This window comes from Chamaea fasciata, unplaced genomic scaffold (assembly GCF_029207755.1).
Source record: "Chamaea fasciata isolate MVZ Bird 193981 ecotype frontalis unplaced genomic scaffold, bChaFas1.0.hap1 SCAF_3, whole genome shotgun sequence".
In the NCBI taxonomy this organism is placed as follows: domain Eukaryota; kingdom Metazoa; phylum Chordata; class Aves; order Passeriformes; family Sylviidae; genus Chamaea; species Chamaea fasciata.
In genome coordinates, this window is record NW_027094088.1 from 30958557 (window position 1) to 30982329 (window position 23773).

The following is a 23773-nucleotide window of genomic DNA, read 5'->3' on the forward strand; positions in this document are numbered from 1 at the left end:
TGCCCATTCTAGTCTAACACTGGTAATCTAGTGTTCAGGCAAAGTTAGTGTGCTGATCCACCATCCATGCTCACGCACATTTGGCTAAGTACAGCCTCCAGGCTTCTTGTGAGCGCTGGCTCTTTGACTTGATAAATTTGCCATGCTGATGAAAAATGTATTTTTACAGTGTCGGTACTGGTGTACTGCTAGAAATAACTGAGCTGAGAGGCTATTTTAAATACTGCCTTCCTTTTGTGTACATCAACAGGTTTTTGAAACTGCAAAAGGGATTTCAGTTACAGTTGAGGGAGCACCATCTCAAGGAACCTACAGGTTTTTAGTAATGTTAATTATTTCCAGTGGGTGTAACTCTTGAAACAGAGTGAAACAACAATCCTTGTTCTCTGCTATATACAGTATAGCAAAAGATAGCTGAAGTATTGGAACATAATGATAGAACAGAACTATCGTGTGCATAATAGACAGGTGTTCTTCAGCACTATTCTTCAGGGGTTAACATTTTGTGCCGCAACTGACGAAATTACATGAAATTAAGCTATATTGATTGTTAGGTTTTTTTAGTATGGGTTTGCAGAATGGTTGTTTTGAAATGTGTGATATTTATTCTGGTAATTTTAACAAGTTTTCCACGGACTAATCTGAGCAGTAATTGTGACCAGAGGTCTCAATAGCTGCCCTTGATTTTCTTCTGTGTTGATGAATGTAAGTTATATTTGGGATACTCTTTATAAAAATATTAGAGAACTGTAATGTTTGAATTTCATTTACTGATTGACAGTTCTTTACTGTTTCAATTAATCATGTAATTTTCTGCATCTTGTTCCTTGGCTCACTTGGTAACTCCTTAGAAAAAAAAATACTGAAATATGGTTTCAGATCCTGACACTTCTTAGATTAATTTCTGTAGTCCTCCCCACAAAAAGCTCAAACCAAACAAATGAGTAAGTTCTTGCTAATACTATCGGTGAAGCAAGGTGGCTTTGTTTTCTGGAGAGTGATGATAAACAAAAGTTTGCAGCTTTGCACTGGACATCCTGCAGTTTGTGGCAAGCCCTTTAGTTCTTTCTGGCCTTCATTTCCATAAATTGGAAGTATCCATCCTTTTGAAGATCATCATATAAAATTAAGTTTTCTGCTTCAGATCTACTATTACAGTGAATATTTTAATGGCAGCCATTTCTGAGTATCCTTTTAGTAAAACTTTATATTTGGCTGTAAATTGAAGATGATGTTTGAAATTCACACCAAAGGACATGTTCCTACTTCCTAGACATAGCTGTGATAGCACCTTGTGTGCTTGGCACTGAGCTTAAAGGCTATACTGAACAGTTTTAGTAGGGACACCCTCATTCAGTGAGGTGTATTCAGAGTCAGTGCTATTATGAAAGTGTTTTATTTAGAAGGATTTGCAGGGGATCAGCTGATGCAATGATCAGTGGTGCGTGGAGGGATTGTCAGAGACTGTACAACAAACATCGAGTTCTGCATAACCTCACTTCGAAAGCAACCTGGCATTTTAGACTTGGGCTTTACTTGTGCAGGTTTTGTTCTGATGCATTTAATGCCACAGATCATCATTCCTCTCTTTACAAACCTGGTGCTGGGAGTGAGGAGCAGGGTATATGTGTGCTTGTGGTGTCTGATTCATTTGATACCACCCCAGTGCATATAAATAGCACAGAGAAGTATATAGCATCATCTAACCTCTGATATTTGAGACCAGTGAAGCTGTTGGAAGAGTGGAAAATGCACTGTACTTTAAGCCTTTCTGAAGTGTAAGCTTTGGGCAGTAGGAAGTCTTGGCAATGGTATAGACATAATAATGTTTTTAACTACTTTTAGAAATTAAATGTGTAACAATTCTCTGTGCCTTGTTTCAGTGTAAAGAGGGGTGTAAAAATTCCTTTATTATAGCCAAAAGAAGCTTTGATGGTCAGTAGCTGCATCTTGGGAGGCAGGTTTGCCATCTGAAAGGCTTTCCTGGCTTTTACAACTTAACATCATTCACTTGCTAAATGAATGTTACTTCAGTGAGGTACTGGCAGATTAGGGATTGTTTTATGCTTATGCTGTTCTGTCACGTCTGCCCGTTCACTTTATCTGTGCCTTCACATGCATGCTGTGATGTCCATTCCAGGTCACATGACTCTTACGCGATGGGGCAGTAAAGAACAACTTGTGCATGTTTTGTTTTGGTTTTTCTAATGATGGCTGTCAAGCAGAAATAAAGTTAAGATGGAAGTCATCTTTGAGAGACCTGAGAACTTTTTGTCTTCTTGACAAGAGAAAGAAATAGTTAGGTACTACAGTTTTTTTTCAAGATGTGTGTATTGTATCTTATGAATTTTACAGAAGCTATTGGAATCACAGACTCAGGTCTTTAGATAAATGCCAATGGTGCATTTGAAAGTGAAGTTCTGTGAGCACTGGCATTTTGTCCATTAGCCAAGATATTTTTGGATGCTTAGCTTTTGGTTGTGTCAGATCCTTTCTTTAATTTTCAGGGAATATAGTAGACTGAATTACTTTCTAGGTTTACTTTCTGAAGGCTGGAAATAAAGCTTCTGCTGAATCAAGTCTCTTCCAAAGAGCCCCTTAGAAAGGTTAGACCAAATTAATGGATTTCCTTCTTTGCTACCCCCTATGCTATAAGGGATTGTGGAGGCAGTGGCTGTTTCAAATCATGTTGTTTCTACTGAAGAATCATCATCTTAAGGAATGAATCTGAAACTTGGGAAAGCAGCAGTCTATACTTCTCTTTGCCACATACTATATTCAGAGCAGTTGTCTAGAGCAAGATATTTTTTTAGAGGTGGCCAAGAACTGCTACAGTTAATAGAATTTGTTAATGTAACTTGTGAAACTGTATCATAATCAACTTGCAAGTAATTTGGAGTCAGCAGCCTTCCCTAAAAGCAGAAGGAAATTGTCCTCTGCATTTTTTCTCCTTATGCCTTCCTTCATGACAATGAAAAAAAAAAAAAATTAGAATCTTTATCTTCCAGTCAACCTCAAATAAAACATTTAGTGAAAAACCTAGCCTGGTATTTGGCAGCTGTACTTGGCAAAGAAAAGAAGATGTGGGTGTTGTTTCTGAACATTTTATTTTGGTTCTTGTGCTGTGTTATATAAATGCATCCTTGCAGGAGTGTGTGAGTGAGCTGGTATCACGTGGCTGATGCCAAGAGGAGGAGGGAATATATTTCCCATTAAGAGAAGCTACATCTTCAGTAAGTCAGAAAAATGAAACATAAGGAAACTTAAGACTTCTTTTAAGGGTAGGGTTTCTTGTTTGTCTCTTTATTCAAAAAAGAAGCTGTTGTGTTGCAGTAGCAACACATTAGTAATGAGAAACTGATGTTTGATCTGCCAACTGTCTAAGCAAACTTTGTGGTTATGAGACCAAGAATGTGTGCAAATGCCAGTACTTATGCATGTACATGGTGTTTTGCATGCAAAATTAATATAGGAAGAGTAATATTGGTGAAATATGAGCTTTATGTTTTTAAGTAACTTTATTATGTTTAACATCATGAAATTGCATCCCATTACCATCACCTGAAATAGGGAGCTATGAAATGGATTGCTTGAAGTTTTATGACTGGCTCGGTTATTAACCACTGCTTAATGAACTACCAGTGTTAGTAGATTGGGATTGATGCTATTGGTATGTTAGATTTAACTGTGAAATCTTTAGAAGATTTGAATGGCTTGGAACATAAAACAAGGTAATGGATGAAGTGTTTGGTGCCTTGGCTTGGATCCAGCTTGATATCCTAAATGAATGCATCATGAAACCACAACAGATCAACCCAGATTTACATGAGTGATGCAGAAGAGCCCTGAAGCTAAGCCAACATAGTGATTGAATTAGCTCCTGCATTTAGGGAGGCTTCTCCCTCCAGGTCAGACTTCTAAGCACTGATGGGCTTGTGTGGGGAACTTGCAGTTACAGACTGAAGTATGCCTACACTTGGGAGGAAAAGAAATCTTAGAGCTTCAGAACTTTTACCTTTGACAAGTGTGACTGATTTTTCTTTTAGGGGGGAAAAGGGGAAAACTCTGTGAACATTTCCATTAGTGGTGCTTTGGTCAAGGACCTGCCAATCTTCCCAGAAATATCTGTTCAAAATTTGAAACATTTTGTTGCCATGGGATTGATAAGTACCGTATGTATTGCCTACCTTCATACAGTACGTGGCTTTTTCTTTTAGTAAATAATAAATGTACTGTAGTGTGATGCTGATAAATGGGACTATTTTGCAAATATCTGTGTGTGCCGGTGCAAAAGTACAGCATTTGTGATCTCTTCTCTACTTTATTTTTAATAAACTGATTGTATAGGTAAATAAGTGTTAAATTAAAGAGAAGACATGGTGGATGACCAGAAGCATTACTCTTTTTGAGTAATCATGTTTTTAATAAAGTTTTGTTTTTACAAGATGCAGGGAAATAGTTATTAAAGAACAGTATAGGGATGTGAAGTGTGTCTTTATTTGAGAGATTTGTATTATGACAAAGATGTTTCAAGGAGATATTAGGGACATTTTAAAAAATATATTCTGCAATTCATGTTTTGCTATGTTAGTGCTATATGCAGTTCCTGTTTATGTACACTTTGATACTTCAGTAACCAGATATCTCCATTTTTGTTTCTCAGCATGATGTATCACAGACGTTGCTCAAAGCAACTCTGGACAGTGTGGTTGAAGAGTGTGTCAGCTTTGTAGGAGTTGATATTAACATCTGCTCAGAAATACTATTAAGGTGAGTGTAACATTTTCCTATTCCAGTAATTACATGGCTCTGGATCTCAGAGTCTCTGTTTAGTCTGCCATCTGACTCAAGCTCAGCTGGAGCAAATGGCTCTTGTGTTGAACTTCCAATTACATAAAAATGACACAGTAAGACAGTATTTCACTGAATCATTAAGAGTCAGGTTTTAAGGATATGTGTGATTCTCCAAGGTAGAACTGTTCTTCAGAGAAAAATAGATATTTAAAAATTTTGAGCCAACACTGCAATTTTAGAAGAATGTGATATAAGTAATATGTATTTTTACATGGAGAAAGGTATTTTCAAATGTGCTTTTTCTCTTAGAAAGTATTTTTATAGGTACTTCTATGTGGAACGGGTTGTAAAACTTGGGCAAGGAGAGGAGAAAAGGAAAGATTTAAGGGGAAACTTGAAAATTTCATCCCTTTTTACAGTTTGGTTTTTGTTAAGTAGCTATGCCATGTTTACTTGAAGAATGTTCTGAACTTTATTTTTTATGGTTAGAAACTAAAAGCTCGTTCTCTCTTAAGTGTGTAGAATTCAGTATTGTTTAGGTGACAAACTCTCAAAAGAGCAGAAGTGCTGCTGTCATCCTCCATAGTAGGTAGGGAAGGAAAAGAATGTCCAAAATCTTCTGTCCATATTCTTCCATAATATTATTGTCCATAATCAGTAATGAAAATTATATTAGGTATGAAATTTAGGAAAAATGCATTCTTGCTAGCTCTGTATTTCAATTTTTTAGCCCCTTAGAATATTTCTTAAAAACATATTTCCATATTTTGGAAGAGAGCCTCTTTCTGTTCTTTTTGGTTTTCCACTTTCATGTCCTTTCCATGCATATCCAGCCCCTAGCCAACATCTGATTCCTTCTGTCTTACGTGCTTTCGGATTTAGATCAACTTTTAGGAAGAAAGCAAGGTACCTAAATGAGAAATCGTAGAATCAACAGAATAGAATCATAGAATAAGCTGAGTTGGAAGGAACAGCTATATTGTCCATTTCAGCAGGAAGCATCAGCCTGAGATGCTACTATGCCTCCACAAAACTGAATGTGGGGTAACCCTGTCCGGACAGGGCTACAGGTGGTAACCACATTGTGTAAGTATTTTGTGTGGTCTAATTAATCTGGCTCACAATTGTTCAAGTCTGCCGTTCTGTGTAGATGCAATCTTAAGTTTCCTTCAGACATCCAGTTTATGAGATTGTCACCCTAGCTAGATTACAGCCTGAGCGGAGCTTTCTGTTTGTGGTTTCTGATGCATCGAATACATTTCGTGACACACAGTACACAGGGAGGAGATGACAGTGCTACAGTATTACTGCTCAGTATTGTGCTTGAAAGACTTGAGATCATCAGTGGAAAATTCTGTCAACTGTGTAATGTTCCTCTGTCAGTGTAAATGAGCTGGATTTCTCAATGTTTCTAAGAAATTTTTGAAGAAAATGCCATTCCTAATGATTAATAATCTGTCTGTGGTTAAAGGTGTGTCCCTCTAATTTCATTCTGAGCTTTCACCAACTTTGGACTATGTTTTTAACTTTTCCTTGAGCATGAGAATAATGGAAATATTTTTTCTTTTTTCCTCTGCGATTTTATGTCTTTTGCTGGGTTTGCTGGTGGTGTTTCTCTAGAATCAGTTCATGCCATTCCACAAACAGGTCACTGCTGCTGCTGACTTAAAGCAATGGCCTCTGACATATAGAGCCTAGCGGGTGACATTTTCTTCACTAATGCCATGAGTAACTCTCCACAAGAGCTCTTTTCTCTCTTTTTATGATTAACATACTCCACACACAGAGAGTTTTACTCATATGTGTATACAGAAAATGTGCAGGAAACCCACTGCTTCCTTAAGGAACTACTGTTGAACTTCACAGGTAAGTTCTTGGCCAGATCCAAATTATCCTTAGAACAAGTCATGCAGCCTGTTTCCAGCTGCTTTTTATTTCAAGAAGAGCTCAGAGTAAAGAAACAAGCTTTGTGCATCGGTTTGAGGAAGGCAAGCTGCTCCCAGCCACTCTCCTTCTGGGTAGCAGACATGAGCCCTTCATGTTGGGGCAAGGTGTTTCAGTACCATTGAAGAGCTGAGAGGGGGCTGTTCTTACACAGGAACAGTTTATCTGTTCTGAACTCTCCTCCCACACTGTTTCCTGAAGAGGGCAGCTGGGGGCAGGCCATAAGACATGACAAATTGAGTTGGCATTACGGAAATAGCCAACAGATCATAAATTACACGTCCCTGGCTTACTAGTTAGGCATGTCCAGAACCGGATTGCTGTGCTAAGTTTTCTTGGCTTGAGTGGATTCCTTCCACAGAACTGAGAGAAGGGATCCTTTTTCAGACTATGCCTTTGATCTGGGAGTCTGTTTGCTGATTTCTTAACAGTTTAAAAGTTTTGTAAACCAGATTTTCTATAAGATTGTGTATCCTTGTAATGGGTAGCACTTGCAATAATAACTGTTCGTTGGTAATAAAATATTTTGTAAATTTTCTCTCAGACACATTGCAGGACTGAATACTAACAGGGCTAAAAATATAATTGAATGGCGAGAGAAGAATGGACCATTTATAAACAGAGAACAACTCAAAGAAGTTAAAGGTTTGGGTCCCAAAACCTTCCAACAGTGCGCTGGCTTCATCAGATTCAATCAAGAATATATAAAGACTTTCTGCAGGTAATAGAGATTTTAACTGTTCTGACTAAATTATCTGAAATAGAATGAGAAGACTTTCCCCTTTTCTTTTTTGTATTCATGCTTGAGACTCAAGGAATCCTAAACCATTGTGCTCTGAAAGACAGCAAATTAGGCTGCTGAAGTCCATGGGTGAAGATTATTCTTCCTCTGAATAGTTGTGGCTTGTTAGCCTAGTCCTCTAAGTCAAGGTTTTGATAAATACGTAAGTTTAATTAAAAATTTTGCCACTGAATTGGTAAAAAAAAATTTGACATGCAGCAGTGTTGTGATCTGAGATACTGAAACTTTAGTCTTGATTTTCAGGCATAATACAGAGATCTGTAAATTAATTAATTTAATATGGTAAAGATTATTCTGCAGAACTCAAAGGTAGTAAACTAGTGTAGATTTTTGGAGTTTCACTTTTATTACCTGGAGAGAGGACTGTCTTCTGTCTGAAATATCTGAGGCCTTTTCCCGAGTCCAGTTTGTCAACAGTGCATCATCCTCTTCCCTGTCATCTCATTCCCTGATTCTGTACCAAGTCTTTTACTCTTTCAGCCATTCATAGTGCTCCTGTTGACCTTTCAACAACTGAAAATGCCCTTTCTAGCGCAATGTCTCTTCTCCTGTCTTTCCTCATTTCTCTTTCCAAAATAAAGAACAAAGAAAGGGCATGGCAGTAGCACTATCCCTACACTTTTGCCACTGGCTCTTCTCAAAAAAATATTTTCCTGGGAAGCACATGCTATTTTTTAGCCAACGCGGTGCTCAGAAGCAATACTGTATTCCCAGTTGCTGCTGGCCGAACAGCACACGCTTCCAGGCAGGACATGGGCACATAGGGCCTGGCTTTCTGCCTGGGTGGAAGGTATACAGATTGGTTGCCCATCTGGCAGAGAGGCATAGGCTGCAGGCCAAATGGTGCTCGCTGTAAGCACCAGAAGACCAAAGAAATTGCTTCCAAAGCTCTCTATGATTGATAGGTCTTACCTTGTACAGATCTGTTCTAGTTTCTCTAGTTTATGCTGCAATACAACCAATGAAAAAAAGATTGATGGCTTTTTTTTTGCCTCCAAATGTAAAATGTGAACATTGGGGGGTTTTTTTTTGGGGGGGGGGGGGGGGGAGGGGGGCGTTTAACCTTCCTGGAGCATGATTCTGATGTTAGTCAGATTCCATAAAACTTGGCAACAGTGTATAACCTGAGAAATGGATTTTGAGGCCAAAGTAAAGCTCAAACACCACTGCCTCCACAACACTTCTTGTGGGTCCAGGTGACATAACCAGAGGCTTTTGAAATGAACTTTGAGGTTTCTTTTTTATCCTTTCTAATAATTTTGATGACTTTAGATTCCTGTATGAAATAATTTTTGTGTTTTTTACACGAAATTTAACAAATAGTGGTTATTTTAAAAATTGATATGGAAAGAGAAAAATATATTTGCATTTCTGCCAACAGTTGATGAGTGCAGCCCAAAATGCCAGTGCTAGTTTCTGGTCTTTCGATGCATTCTCTTTTGTCCTCCAAAAGCAGTAACCACTTGTGATTTAGGAAAAAAAAAAAAAAAACAACAAAACAAAGAGGCTTGAAAGGAGCATTTGCAGTAGGAGTCATTTGATGCCTTTCATGTGTCCTGATGAATTTGTTTGAAGGAAACTTTAGGGGAAAAAATGTTTTGGTTTTGTGTGTGGACACTGGACCAGGATCATTTTCATTGAGAATGACATGTTGATTTTTGATTTCTGGCAGTAATAAGAAAAGTGAACCTGGAAGTCGTGCACTTTTGACTAAAGCAGGTGCACTGGGTAAAAAGAAGAGTAAACTAACATCATGTGCCTCACAACAGCCCAATCCTTTGGACCAAACTTGTATTCATCCAGAGTCTTACCACATTGCAATGAGGTAAGTGATGGGAAACCTTTTGAACCATTGACACCATCAATTTTTAAAATGAAAGTACTGATTTTTCTGACAGCAGCCTTGCTCAGCCTTTTGAAACAGGAACACTTATATTGCTTTGTAGCTTTCACCCCTTTCTTCAAGAAAAAGTTATGCTTCAGATATATGTGAGCATGTGTCATTACTGTGGTCCTTTTAAATTAAATTTTGGTATTGCAAGATCTAATTAAGATGTATATATAAGTTCCCAAATACATAAATAGTATGATTGTTTGAAAGAAGAGAATGTTTTTTATTTATGTCAGAAAAAAGTTATTAGGAATCCATGTGTGCCTCTGAAATACTACTATAAGCTGTGATCTTTTCTATCAGCAGCCCTGGTTGAAATTAGACTCTGCTTTTCCTCTTCAGAAAACATTATTTCTTGCCATAAATGGACATATATTTATTTTTCAACTGATTTTTACTGAACAGGTTCTTTTCTTAAAAAGTACTGAAGCTGATTTCACCAGTAGCCGGTTGCTTTAAGATTCTTATGATCTCTGTTAAGAATATTATGCCTGGACAAACAAACTTGTGCTTCCTGTTTTAAAAACAAAACCATCTTTAAACCTCAAAGAGAGATGCAGAATTCCTGACTTCACAAAGCTTGACTTTCTTACCTATAAAAGTCATACAGGACCTTGCATTTTTAGGACACCTTCACTTCAGTGTGTACTCGGTTCTTTCTACCTATCCACAGGTCTCCTTGCTTTCCTTCTGCTAGGCACGCAGTGCACTTTTGTTTCCATCCTCTCCCTGCCACAGCTCATTTCTCTTTGTGCCTTATTCTAGGACCCACAGTGCAATTTCCTGGTAGTCTGTTGCAGTTGTGCAGTGTGTAGATAACTTTTATTTCTCCTTTTGCATGACCATTTCCCTTTTTTTCTTATGTATCAACATTTGTTACAAAGTCCCTGCCCTTTGTAGCTCTGGAAAAAAAATCAGTCAAAGTCCTGATCTAGGTATGTGGCTTATAGGATGTGCAGCTTGGTCACTCTAAACTGGAGATTACTCAATGTAAGTGAGTCAACGTGAAAAACAGAAATAAATTGGTTATTCAAAAATAATTTTGATTTTCAATATTGAATTTCATTCAATTTAGATTTCAAGTACTTGGATTTTAGTTTTTAGCTTTCCAGCCCTGGCATACTAATAACGTCATTAGTAAAGTGGTCACAGTGCTACCAGCCTTACTTAAAGCCTGATGTGGACAGATTGCTTTAGCGAGAAGAGAAGGATATGCAGTTAATGATGGAATACTACAATAATTTCCCTACATACAGTATTTTCACAAAGGTTGGTCAGGAAATAAAGAATTGTGACTTTGTTTTCAAATCAGCACAGGTGATTTTTATATCTGAAGTGGTGAGTGGGATTATTACTGCATAGGGTAGAACACCCATTCACGTATAGCTGAAATTGTATAATTTTAGTAGATATCACAGATCATATAATTTTGATTTGAAATTTGACTAGGAACACACCACTAGCACTATTTAACAAAAAATAGAATAAAAAAATTACTGAGCATAATTTTTACATCTCAGCCAAGACAGTGGTTTGAGTCCCAGGGTTACGCATGTTTTAGCAAGGGGGCTGGCACCTATTGCAGCACACTGCTTGGAGTCTTAAAACGTGCAGAGCTTCAGTCTCAGATTTTGGTTGCTTCTAAGCCAATGCAGAAGTGTTACATGGCTGAAGACCACTGTTAATCTATCTCATCGTCTCTCTTTGGATAATGCAAGTATTTTACAGCAGATTTCCAGCAGTGCCATTTTCTATTCTCTGTCTCTCACCAAACATTTTGCTGTCCTAGAGAGAATTTTCAGATGAAGTATTTAGGTCCAAATGCATGTCACAAACACTGTACTGTAGAGGATTTTGTTGTGTTTGTTTAATGCAAAAGAATATAAGTTGGTTACCAAGCACATACAAAACAACAATTACAATATCTGCTAATGAAACACCAAAACTAATAAGCATAGCATCTCTCTCTGTAGCTAACTGTATCAGTCGTTTCTACATCCTTTTGCTTTCTCTGTTGCCTTTCTTTTTAGATTTATAGTACCTCTACACATAGTATGATGGGGTTAAAAAAAGTTTGCGAGTGCTTTCTGTGAATGCACTTTATGGACAACAGTATTTGTATTTTTTCTTTTATTTCCTTGAAAGTGTGTTAAATATGAAGGTGATAACTTTCATGATATAGATTGTATGACTGCAGCAACTCGATATCACAAAGTGGTGTGAGGAAGGGGGCAAACATCTTTAATGTTTTTTCACGGCAAATAGCTGTTTTGAGAAAAGAAAATACAGCCTTGTAGCAAACCGACAAAAGCCAAGATGTGTAGTATTAAAAATTGACACTGATGACATAAGGGCTAAATATAAACCAGACATCCTCCCCTCAAGCAACTAATGCTATAATTTAGCAATGATTACATATTTAAAATGACTTTTTCAAAAAAAGCATATGAGCTGCTGAGTTTCTCAGAACTTATGAAAACAGCTTTCCAAACCTTTTTTCCTGCCTGAGTATGAATTAAGAAAAAAATTTACTAGCAATTTAGACTGCATGGAGGATTCAGTCCAAAGCTTATCAGTGCTGTTGGCGAGTTTTGCTGACAGGCAGTGGATGGGACTGGGCTTGTAATTCCCTTTGGCTGAGCGTACATTCATGAGAAAGCTTTTGCGAGCCTGAAGATCAAATCATGTTCGTGGTGTTGGTTGGAGGTGTCTTATGGAAGTTAGCCAATATCTGAAAGTCTTTCTAGAATGCTAGAATTAAACTAGGTTAAAACCTAGTTGATAATTCTTATAACTTAAAATGTATGAGAAAAATTGAAACTGTAAGCTGTAGGTTAGAATTGGTATTTAATAATAAAGTTTTTTAAATAATACATCTTAATGAGTTCTGTGCCTCTAGTGCTATCAGAGTATTTCTTCTTTTTCTCTGCTTACACTGAACTTTTTCAGAGAGTTTGTCAAGTTCACAGGTGGTTCTGTGCTGCCAAAGGGCAGAATTGTCTTGAATATGACCAGATTTGATGAAAAATCCAGTATTACATACCTCTTACCACAAAAATTAAAACGTATGGAATAGCTGCTACGTAAGTGAACGATAAAGGCTTCCTCATGCAATGCCTACTGCATCTTGCTATGAGAAAGTAGTTTCTGAAAGTTTTATTGGATTAAAAGTTTTCATGGAAAAATGCATTTATTTTTAAATGAAATAAGATGGTGATTTTTATCCACTGCTTATAGCCAAATTACCCAAAGGCAGCAGTCTACATTCCAGATTTATGACATGCAAAATTATCACGTTTTAAAACAATGTTTTTGAGGGATAGAGATTTACCAAAATTTGAAACCACTAATTTTCTTTTTCAGGACTATTTTGTAGCTTGAAAAGCCAATCCATTAAATAAAAATATGGTTGAAAGAATTACTCCCAAGTGGTGACTTTGGTTGCCAAACTTCAGGCTGGGGCCAATTTTTAGGGCTGATTTAGAAAAATAGGGTTTTTATAATGGAAACACTGATGTAATCTTTACTACAGTGGCACAAATGGTGCTGGTATGATTGATTTATGGCATTTAAGCATCTTAACTTAAAATCTGTACAATTTTTGTAAAATAACTGGAAAATATCCTACTAGTGATTTAACACGTTCCATAGAAGACCAAAGCATTTTTGTTCATGGTTTCCACACCGTCAAAGCTTGGCTTTATCATGTGCAGTGATCAAACTTACGAACACCTCTAAATATTATGAATCGGAATTTCCAAAAAGCTAAATAAAAACCTCGAAACTTTATAGACAGCCTATTTTCCTTCAAAGCAAAACCAAGTTTTTGAGAAGTCTGTATGTGAAAACCAATTTATAGTGGCAGAATCTTCTACATACAATTAATACAATATGTAGAGCATATCCAATTTCTTGGTATGTATTGTTAAAGACTTGGTAAGAAAACCGAGGAAACATTTAGGAAGTCCCCAGAAGTTACAACCAGGTTATGCTTATAAACCAAAATGCTGGAAAGAAAATGCAAAGTTTTTTCTTTGTTCTATCGGTCTGCTGGGTGCAGTTGGTTTCATGTGACTGAATTTTAACATTTGCTGTCTTTTTTATTTAAATCTCATTAAAATGCTTTTTGCAAAAGGTTGGCACTCAGAATGTGTATTTGCTGCTCGCAGATTGCAGCATCTGGCAGAAAGGTTGAATTTAGCCTGACCTAGAAATACAAATTTTTGCCAATGTAAAGAATCTAACGCTGTGACTTAGAATAACAGAGGTGACAATCTTCCTTGGCTAATTAGCCAGGTTTAGGACCTTACCTAGTAGAGGCCAGTCTTGCTCACTGTGACTGGTTATGCCTTAAGAGAAGTTTTTGACATACTGGACAGAGTCCCTTGCAGTGAAGATTCATGTCTTGCCGTTCTCTGTGTATTGATAATGCTACTTGATATCTTCAGCAGGAATTCAAAGTCCCAAGGGAATTCAGCAAGCACTTGCTCATGGGCTTTTTGTTCGCTGAAATGAAACAATTGGATTTGGTGCTCATTTCAGCAAGGTGTTTGTCTTGATAAGAGTTTTTATTCCATTATAGGCCAATCGGTCACATTTCAAATATCTCTGGTGTTTCTCGTACTCTTCATCGATGGGTGTAACAGCTGATCCATAGTATCTCATTTGCTGTGCTGATAAGCTGCATTTGCTGGCTTTGAAGGCAAGTACTGGCACATAAGAAAATGCAGAAGAAAAACTGTTGATGAGGTCACCAAGAAAGAGATTTTCCTCTCCTTCCCTTTATGGAACTGGAAGCTTTTCCTTTGGTAGCATTTTCAGCTTGCTGGCAGGCTGGCTTGCCTCTGTCCAGATCCCCTAGTTATCACCAAACAACTGAGGCAATGCTTAAGGGGAGTAGAAATCTGGGAGGGAATTATTACTTAGTATGGTATTTGCACAATGAAAACTAGTTGTGTTCTATTTAATAATGCAGTTTACAGGTGAATATTTTTACAGGGGAAATGAGTTGTTAATATGGTAGGAAGCCTTTCCTTACAAAGACATCAGAAATATCCTTTGTCCACTTGAATGAGACTGTACTTGCATGTACACACATGTGTGGGTATTCAAGTTATATAATGTGCAGACTAATACTTATTAAAGTCTTATATTTTGGGGTTTTTTTTAAAGAAACTTTAAAAAGTTAAATTCAGTCAATTAATGAACCTCAATGACTATTTCCAATAGCCAATGCCCAGCCCTAATTAAGGAGAACACTTGCAGAATTGTGGCCATTAGGTATTATAAATAACTGTCCGTATTCAATTCACTTTAGAAGGCCAATTCATTCACAGCTTTTACTACTAACTTAGCTGGATTTTTAGACGCCATATTTTTGAAAATTATCTTATCAGTAAACAGAAGACCAGAAAAGTCTTTCACTGCCAACTGCCATCCAATAAAGACACTTTAAAACTTTGATGTGTTGTAAAATACAGCTAACAAGAATGATTAGAAGAACTTTGAGATAATAGGGAAATATGCTCCATTTATGCTATGAATTCTAAACCCATAAATCAAATGGTATTTTAAATTTGTTGGAGTTTTTGGAAGTTACATAACTTCCCACTAGTTGCATTTAGAAAAAAATATTGGGCAAAACCCCTGCAAGATGTTTTTAATGGAGTTTTCTCTTTTAAGTGTAGTATACCAGTTCTTTGTGGATAACTAATCATGTTTCACTATTTTGTATCTCTGGTTGTGCTCAAGTTACATGATATATCAGTAGTCATGAGAACAGCCAACAGCAGCGGGCCTAATGGTATGGGAGCAAAGTGGCTATGCTGCAGTGGAGCTGTGTCTGAATTTCTTTTCTCATTTAGAAACTCATTGTTTCTTAAAATTTATAAGTTCATGTCATAAACTGAGTGCTTTCTGAATGGAGTCAAATAATCTATATTATTAATAACTTATGCATTTGAAGAAACACATATTGGTTAAACAACTTTGGCTAAACCACATAAATAGTTTTAGATATATTTGAATCTTTCGCTCTCTGTGTCCAGCAATTAATTACAGAAAGTAATGCACAAATACTGTTTGATACATAGTCTTCATCGGTAATCAAAAATTGAGGATCCGTACTGGTGGAAGCAAAAGCAGTCAACATCTGCATTATACAAATACTGCTTTTACACTTCAAAACATTACTAAGACATAAATGTCTGCATAATTTAAGTTTGTTACTGTCATAAATGTACGTTTTACCTAACAAAGTGCATGCTAATGCAGAGATGTTTTGTTTTCAGAGTGATTATGTTGCTTTACCATTAATTCATGTGTGCACTGTGACAAGATGTAATGGCATATCATGTTGCTTTAATGTAATGAATCCAGTACTCCCAGCTCCTAAGTTGTGTTGCTGGAAATGATTACATAAAACAGAAATGACTGTGACTAAAACCCTTGCAAAGCTTTAGAACTCCTGCACATTATAAGAAGGTTTTCAGGGGGTGGTTAAAGTAACTTCTTAAAAATTTACTATAGGCTTCCCTTGATAATTTTTTTTTCTGACTATTTTTTACATTCCAGTGAAATTTACATTATCTTTTAAGCATTGCAAGGGCTGTGCTATAATTTTGTGCAGATGTGTATGTTAAGTGAACATGATGTGCTTATTTGTTACATTTATGCTACTTTTCTTTCTTTATCTGGATAAGATGGATGAAATTATGTATTAAATAAAGACATCAGTCATTTACCCATGACCATTCTCTGCAGGTCCTTCCTGTAAGACTGCAAAGATTGCTTTTAAAATGAAGGTGATTGTTTTAAGTGATTATGAAGGTTTCTGAGTATTCTCCAAAGCTCAAAACCATGAAACTCAAAGTTCTAAACTGTTTAAATTTCACCCTGTTTTTCCTAAGACTCTGGCAGCTTTTATCTGAGTCGATGTACCTTGAGCAGAAAGTTCACCATTCATTCACATCCTCAGCATTTGAGGAAGTGAGGATAATATATCTTATAAGAATTACCTCACTTCAGAAAAAAAAAGTCTCATCTTCCCTATTTCTGTTAACTTTTCTTTAGGTTTTGTCTTCCTAGTAGATAAACACAGCACTTGAGCTACTGCAACGTATTATTTATTTCACATATGTAGCCAGGAAAATACTTTAAGGACTTCCGTTTTTGTGTAGATCATTCATGTTCTTATGTTGTGCAGCTGGAACTGTTGTTTACAAATTATGTGAGTGAGATATTTCAAGGATTTCAGGGAGATAGTTTAACATAAGGATCAAAATATTTAAATTAAGGAAAACCTCTTTTTTCCCCATAGCTGTATCCGAGTGTTATTACCAACTGTCCGTCTTTTTTTTTTCCTCTGACTTTGAAATAACTCTTGAAGGAAGTTGTTGGGTTGCTTTTTTAATAAGGAGAAAATTAACTTTGTTCATATCAATTACATTTTAAAATAAAAATTATCAATATAATGCACCATTGTTCAGTCAGAGAGTTGTGCTTTATATTGATTTTTTTTTTAGTCCAAGTGCCCTCAGGCTATGTTCATTTGATTAAAAATGATACATTAAATATATAATTAGATTCAACGGTATTTCTAAAACTAACTGTATCTGCAATCACTAGGAAGTTACTTTAATTTGGAAGTACTTTAATATATAGGTTTTACTAAAACCTAGCATAAAATGGTGAGAATTTTCAAAATAGAAATGATACTGGTTCTTTTAAAGACTATTTCTTCTCTGCGTACGTGCATGCTGGGCTTTGTTTTGCCTGTGATATATAACCCCTAATTCTGAAATATTCTTAACAAAATGGCTGATTTTTGAACATTAAAATTCTGTAAAAGTCAGTGGAATTTCTCATGTACTTAGACTTGGGCACATATTTAAGCATCATCTTCAGGTGGACCCAAAATTTTACAGTGAGCAGTAACTACATTAATAAGTTATTTACACAATTGTCATTGATAACATAGGACCCGAACCTACTGCTCTTGCCTAGATGAGGAATCCTTTTTTAATTTCAAATAAATGCTTTGGGATGTCCAGAGGGAGGCAGTTGCAGGGGAAGGAGCAGGGGGCAAAACCTTTCTTGAATTGTGCTTGAAGGCTCAGGCACTTGGATTTTGTTCTCTTTTGGGCTGGTTTTCTTTCCAGCCGTGTGCATGTAACACCATGGATTCTGATTGCATTATCCACGCGTGTGACATTTTTGTATGTAACAGGGATTTTTTTTAATATATATTGGTGGCTGTTTTGTGTGGTTGCACTTATTAGGGGTGAAGCCCACCCTGTGATCAATTTACAAAGTCAGTGCGCTTCTGCGAAATCCTAATGGTGAGAAAATGTTACTTGGACGTACTCAAGCTGAGTTTCCATTTGAAGTGAAATAAAGCCAAGTACGTGAATGTCAGCAAACTTGTTTATAGGGGTGGGTGGTAAAGCATACATTATTTAGAAGGTTGAGTCATGAGGCTGGTCAGGTTTGTCATGTTACATCTGGCACGTCAGTCAAAGCTGGGGCAGCTGCTGCCTGTCACTAGTGCTCTGGTGGGGCATTGTCCGCTGTTAGCAGCCAGCAGCCCCCAGCAGTCTGGGGAGGAACACTTCACCTGGGCCTAGGCTCATTTTCAGCCTTATCATTGCAACCACTTTTGGGGCTCCTTTGCAAAAGAAGTTGGTTTCGTTTCACAGAATATCTGGTATTTTTAATGTCTGTTATTAGACAAAATACTCAAATAGTAGTGGTGAGGTTTGTTAGTTTACAGGAAAAAGAAATTGCACTTGGTATTATAAAATATTTTGCATCTGTTTTGTTATATGCTTTGCTTCCAAACCACCTTAAACTACTTTAAAAAGTGATGTCAAAAGTCGATATGCAGTCAAAGCAAAATTCAGTAAATATAGAGAACAGCACCATCCGCTGAGCCCTTATTAATTTTCATCATACACTGCCATGTGAAAGATGTGTATGCACTGAAAAATTAATGAAAATTATATTTATCACTGCTAAGTGCAAATCTGTGTTTGAGCTACCAGTACACTTAAGTCACTATGCTTGTACTTGAATACAGTGAAGTGGAAGTTCTGACAGCCAGCTGTAACAGATGTCCTCCTTTAGCAAAATTAATGGACATTTTTAAGTGAAGTGTTGCCCTTATGCTCAGAGATAAATTTTGCAATTTACTGAAAGTCAGATATTGCTTTAATTAGGTCTCTTCGATTTATATTTTGTCAAAAATAAATTTAGTTTTGTATTTCAATCCATATAACTTTCTATTGCTCACCACCTGAAATAATCTTGGTTCCTTGGGTTAAAAAGAGGAAACAACAAAACAAAAAACCCTCTGGGTCTCCTGACAAAAGAAATACTAGCCTCAGGTTTTGATGAAAGCACAGCATGTATTTTGGTAGGGGAAAGGAGGTTGAGTACCTGGGGCTTTTGCTTTCTTACAGAGCTGGAATGTCTCCCACCAAGTTCAGGGCATGAACCTGCTGGTCAGCTCTTCATTTGAGACTGGTAGTTTACACCTGTTGTGAAGCAGGATAAGGAGAGGAAAGAGGAATCTCTTAGGAATTTGGAAGGAATGTTTATTCAGATTCTGGAGGACATGAACAATAATTCTACCTGCCTACTGTGGTGGAGAACATGCAAAAAAAAATTGTGCTTCCTGCCGACAATAAGGAGCATAATAAAGCAGCGTAGACGAGGCTTATTTGTGGTGGGATGCAGGTCATGGGCAGAGAGCACATGTCAGGACATAATTATTTAGAAGTATTTATTTTTTTCTTTTCAGCTTTTTAGATACTAGTCCAGATTTGTTTCAGTCTGCAATGTGTGTATGTATGTGACAATAAAGAAGTTTGTGTCATGTGACTACTTTGACTTAATGATTATCTAGGTTGTCTGAAAAACTAATTGTTCTTAATCATGAAGTTCACAGACAAGAGAAGTATTTAATGGAAAGTTTTTCTTAAATTGAGTTAAAGATTCTTCATTTTAATTTAATATTTGAGTATTCATTGTTGCTTTACTAAATTGCCATTCATTCTAACTTGAATGAGAGTGACAATTACAATAACATTGTTATAGAGCTCTCACTGATTTCTAGGGAACTTTCATGGTAAAAGACATTTTTCAGTAATAAGGAAATTCAGTTTTCTTGTGAGATAAAATAATTGGTCTGAGAAGAGATTTGAATTGAATTCTATTACTTTCCTTCTAGTTTTGCAATCTGTTCCAGAAGATGCGCATATACAGATAGGCACTAAGTTTCCGTTTATGTGTCAGATCAGTGATGAGCTGAGAGGAGATGCACTTGAGAAACTGTTCATATATGTTATCAGAAGTTTTCTTCATGCATCAATGAAAAAACAATAGAGCAAAGGTTCAGTTCCCACTAAAGGATGTTACAAATCTTTCCATCTTTATTTCAACTTCCTAGGTTTTTATCTCTCATTGGAGGAAATGCAAATGACATAGGGAAATCAGATATGCAGCAAAAAGTAAATGTGGTAATTCAAAAGGAAGGACTGGAAGGCACAGCCAAGAGGCTCAATACCACTGTGCACACCCTGCAGCTGATCATTGATGGTCTCACTCAGCCTGAAGGCTATGACATCCGAACAGGTAAACCTCAGTTTGGAAGGTTGTAATCTCAATTTGTTTGTTATACATATCCGTACTAAAACAGCACATTTTCTTCTTCTAAAATCAGTAGTAGATTTTCATGGAGCTGTAACTCAATTTCTTAGTCAAGGTAAAGGCTATATCATAATCAGATGTTTCTTTTCAGTTTTGTAGCTAAGGAGTGTGAATCTTGTCTTAAATCATGGCATTTTCAGCCATAGGAAGAGTATGTTGTATGGCTGTTAACAAACGAAATAATTTCAATATGGTGACTCTACTGATTGAATTTGTGTTGGCTCTCCATCACCGATGGGAATGCTGAGACCAAGGTGACACAGTAGCAATAAAGTGCTGTGGAGCAGTAGTGTGTAGTTCTGCTCTTTCATTGCCCTGGTTTCTGGGAGACCAGTGTAACTGACGCACATGGCTCATGACCTACCCTGGTTAAAACCTATGGTGGTACTGAACAGTTTGAGGTAAAGAAAGACAAAGTAAAACATCTGGGGATGCTGTTGTGTAATGAAACTTAAAGCTGGATTCTTACAACAGCAGGAGATAAAGGTAGACAGCAAAGATGCAGTCTTGTAATAAATAATAAATGTATGCTTAAAAAACAGCTAAAGCAACATTTCTGTCCCCCCTTTTTAGTTCATTAATGGTTTCCGTGCTTATTTTTTAAATATTCCTCACTGGTGATCTTGAAAATGTGTGTTTTCTATATCTCAATTTGTTCTGGTGATCTCACATCTAAATTACAGTAGGATAGGCTATTAACATAGGAAGACATAAAAGCAAAAGAGAGACTCTTCAGTGGAAATATTCATATTCTGCTGATCTAGGATAATCAGTATTACTTTAGACAGACTCTGTGGCTGAAGAAGGCAGCCCAGTAGCCTTATGTAGCTGTATGGATTTCTCCATCATGAGTTCTTCCCATGGGCTACAGTTCTTCATGAACTGTTCCAGTATGGATCCCTTCCATGGAGTGAAGTCCTTTAGAAACAGAATTTCATTGTTCCCTAATGAGGTCACAAGTCCTGCCAGAAAACCAGTGCCAGAAAACCTGCCAGTGTGGGCTTCCCACAGGGTCACAGCCTTCTTTTGGGCACCTGCCCGCTCTGCTGTAGGGCCCTCTATGAGCTGCAGGGGAATCTTAGCTCTGGCATCTGGAGCTCTTCCTCCTCCTTTCCTTGATGTCTGCAGGGCTGTTTCTGTCTCATATGCTCAGTTCTCTCTCCCAGGCTGCAATTGCTGTTGCACAGGGGTTTTTTTTCTTATTAAAGTATTTTATCCCAGAGCTACTTACCACCATTTTTTAATGGGCTCGACATTGGGCACCAGTGGATCTATTGGACACAGGCAAAGCTGCAGAAGCCACCACTCACTGTAGCCCACACACATACCTACCAAAACATTGCCATGCAAAGCCAATACAGATCCACAGACTGATTAAATTCCAGTGCATTTTAGCTATAAACGTGTTCAGGCTGAATTTTATTTCTCAAAAGCAAACAGAAAAATTATTGCAATTCTGGTTTGGTGATATTCCTTGTGGAAAACCTCAGTCCTTATTATATCTTGGAAAGGTCAAACAGTGGTAGGAAAAGATTGAAAGAGAAATTGTTGAGATGGCTCAGAAGGGTTTTCTGCAGAAGCAGAAAGTGGTAGGGAAATAGGAATTTAAAAGATCCATCTGTGCCCTTACATGCAGAATGTGAACGTTAATACCCCAGTATAATCCCTTCTTATGATCATACCTGTGTGATTTTCAAGTTGTCAGCACAAAGGAGCACTTTGATGAAGCTTTTATGATGTCGTGGTGGAGATGAACAGCAAGCCTAAGAACAGTGCATTGTTGACTTTTCTTTGAGTATGTGATGAAACTGAATATTCATCTTCCTGTGAATGTGGAGACATTTCTATAGGAATAGAATTTCATGTATAATTGATGTAGCTCGGATCACCCCATGTATTTTCTCCCTGGATCTGACAAAATGTAAAGAATCTTCCAGTCACTGCCTACTATACAACATGCTTCTGATCCCTTTATGATAGTTTGATAACACAAAATTCACTATACTTACTACTTCAATAATCTAACTCTTTTGAAATGATTCACAAAATATAAGAAAGAAGTTGTTTATCACAGATGGGTCTTTATTTAAAAATGTGCAGAAAGCAGTACTTGGGACCTAAGAGCTACCTTGGGATGACTTACTAATTAGAAACAATCGTCTGGAAACAACTCTTAAAAATCCTTTTTCTCCAGAGTCTTATTTGTGTTTTTTGTTTCCTGTAACAGATTTTGATAAACCTGACTTCAAAAGAAGCATAGTCTGCTTTGAAGACTTAAGTGTTGGTGCTGTTTTGACTGGAAAAGTTGAAAATGCAACGCCATTTGGAGTTTTTGTTGATATTGGCGTGGGAAAAGCGGGTTTGATTCCAGTGCGAAGCATAACAGAAGCAAAACTCTCTAAAGTGAAGAAGAGAAGAAGCCTGGGCCTAGGTCCTGGAGAAAGAGTGGAAGTTAAAGTGCTAAATGTTGATATTCCTCGATTGAGGATAACATTGGATCTTATTCGTGTTTTGTGAGAGGGGTTTCAGTAATTCAGCCTTGACTTTAAAGGTTAAGTAATGTCCATAAGGTTATGGAGACTCACACATTTAATGAATATTGAAAATGAACTCATTGTGAAACCTTCAGCGCCTTGCTGCCTTTTTTGTTTTGTTGGGTTTTTTAAATTTAATTCTAGTTTGCCAGTTTTACCACATTTTTTGAATCTTTTCTGTTAATAATTGTTGGAACAGGTTTTTGGATTGCCTCCAAGAAACCTTGTTTTGTCTGCAGAGCACATGAAGTTCCAGTGGGCTGTCAGGCGGATCTCTTATCTGTTGTCTGTGCAAGATTTGCTTATTCTTCAGTTAGTACTGTGCAAGCAGACATATCTATAGTTCCCCTCCCAAAAAAGAGCCATTCAGTTTTCCTGTTTTCTGGTTGATAGTCTAAAAGAGGGCTCCGAGTGGTTGGAAAAAAGTTGTCTTTTTAAGTTGTGATTACGTTGTATCAAAAGTAGATAGAGGAAGAAGCATCTGCTAAAACTATTGATGGTTCAGAAATAGTTATATTTAATTTATTTGACCAACATATTAGGAGGTCTGTTTACCTGTATTATTTTTGCTTGTTCAGTTGTCATGAATTAACACAGTTGTATGTACCCTACAGTTTAAGGAAATTTGCTCAAAGGTTTCAACATACATTTGTGTTGTTCTATACTTCTGCAAAATAAAAACATTTCTGTCCATCTTTTCTCAGTGTACTAGTTCTACAAGTGGTTGAACAGTCCTAGTTGTCTTTCTTTCCAACACAGACTAATCACTAACACTTCGAATGCTGACTGTTTCCTGCTAGGAGTGCCTAGCACAGTGTCTTGGTTTGAAAACCAGGTGTCCACTAGGGAGGGGCAGGGCCTCCCTTGGACAAACCCCCTCCCTCCAAATCATTATAATTTAGAAAATCAAAGAGCTCTCAGGCAGAGGTATGGGGATATGAATAACATTTGTTTACTAATATGTCTAACAAGGTAAACAAACAACAACAACTACAGCATTAATAATAAACAGGACCAGGAACCTCGAGGGGCTTTGCTTCATAAAGCCCGGGTCGGTCTGATCTTGGTGCCCCTGCAGGACCCTCAGAGCCCCAAGCTGGA

The 23773-nt window shown here is 37.1% G+C and overlaps 1 protein-coding gene across 3 annotated transcripts in view; it reads left to right on the plus strand.

The window, feature by feature from the left end:
* Nucleotides 1–23366, plus strand: part of SRBD1 (S1 RNA binding domain 1) — a 125580-nt gene extending 102214 nt beyond the window's left edge. For all 3 annotated transcript variants that reach the window (XM_066178486.1, XM_066178484.1, XM_066178487.1), the window contains exons 19-23: nt 4664–4770; nt 7283–7459; nt 9213–9365; nt 19879–20063; nt 22366–23366. In XM_066178486.1, coding sequence (XP_066034583.1) covers nt 4664–4770; nt 7283–7459; nt 9213–9365; nt 19879–20063; nt 22366–22655 — 912 coding nt within the window. In that variant the 3' untranslated portion in view covers nt 22656–23366. The remainder of the gene's footprint in view (nt 1–4663; nt 4771–7282; nt 7460–9212; nt 9366–19878; nt 20064–22365) is intronic.
* Nucleotides 23367–23773: the final 407 nt, after the last annotated feature.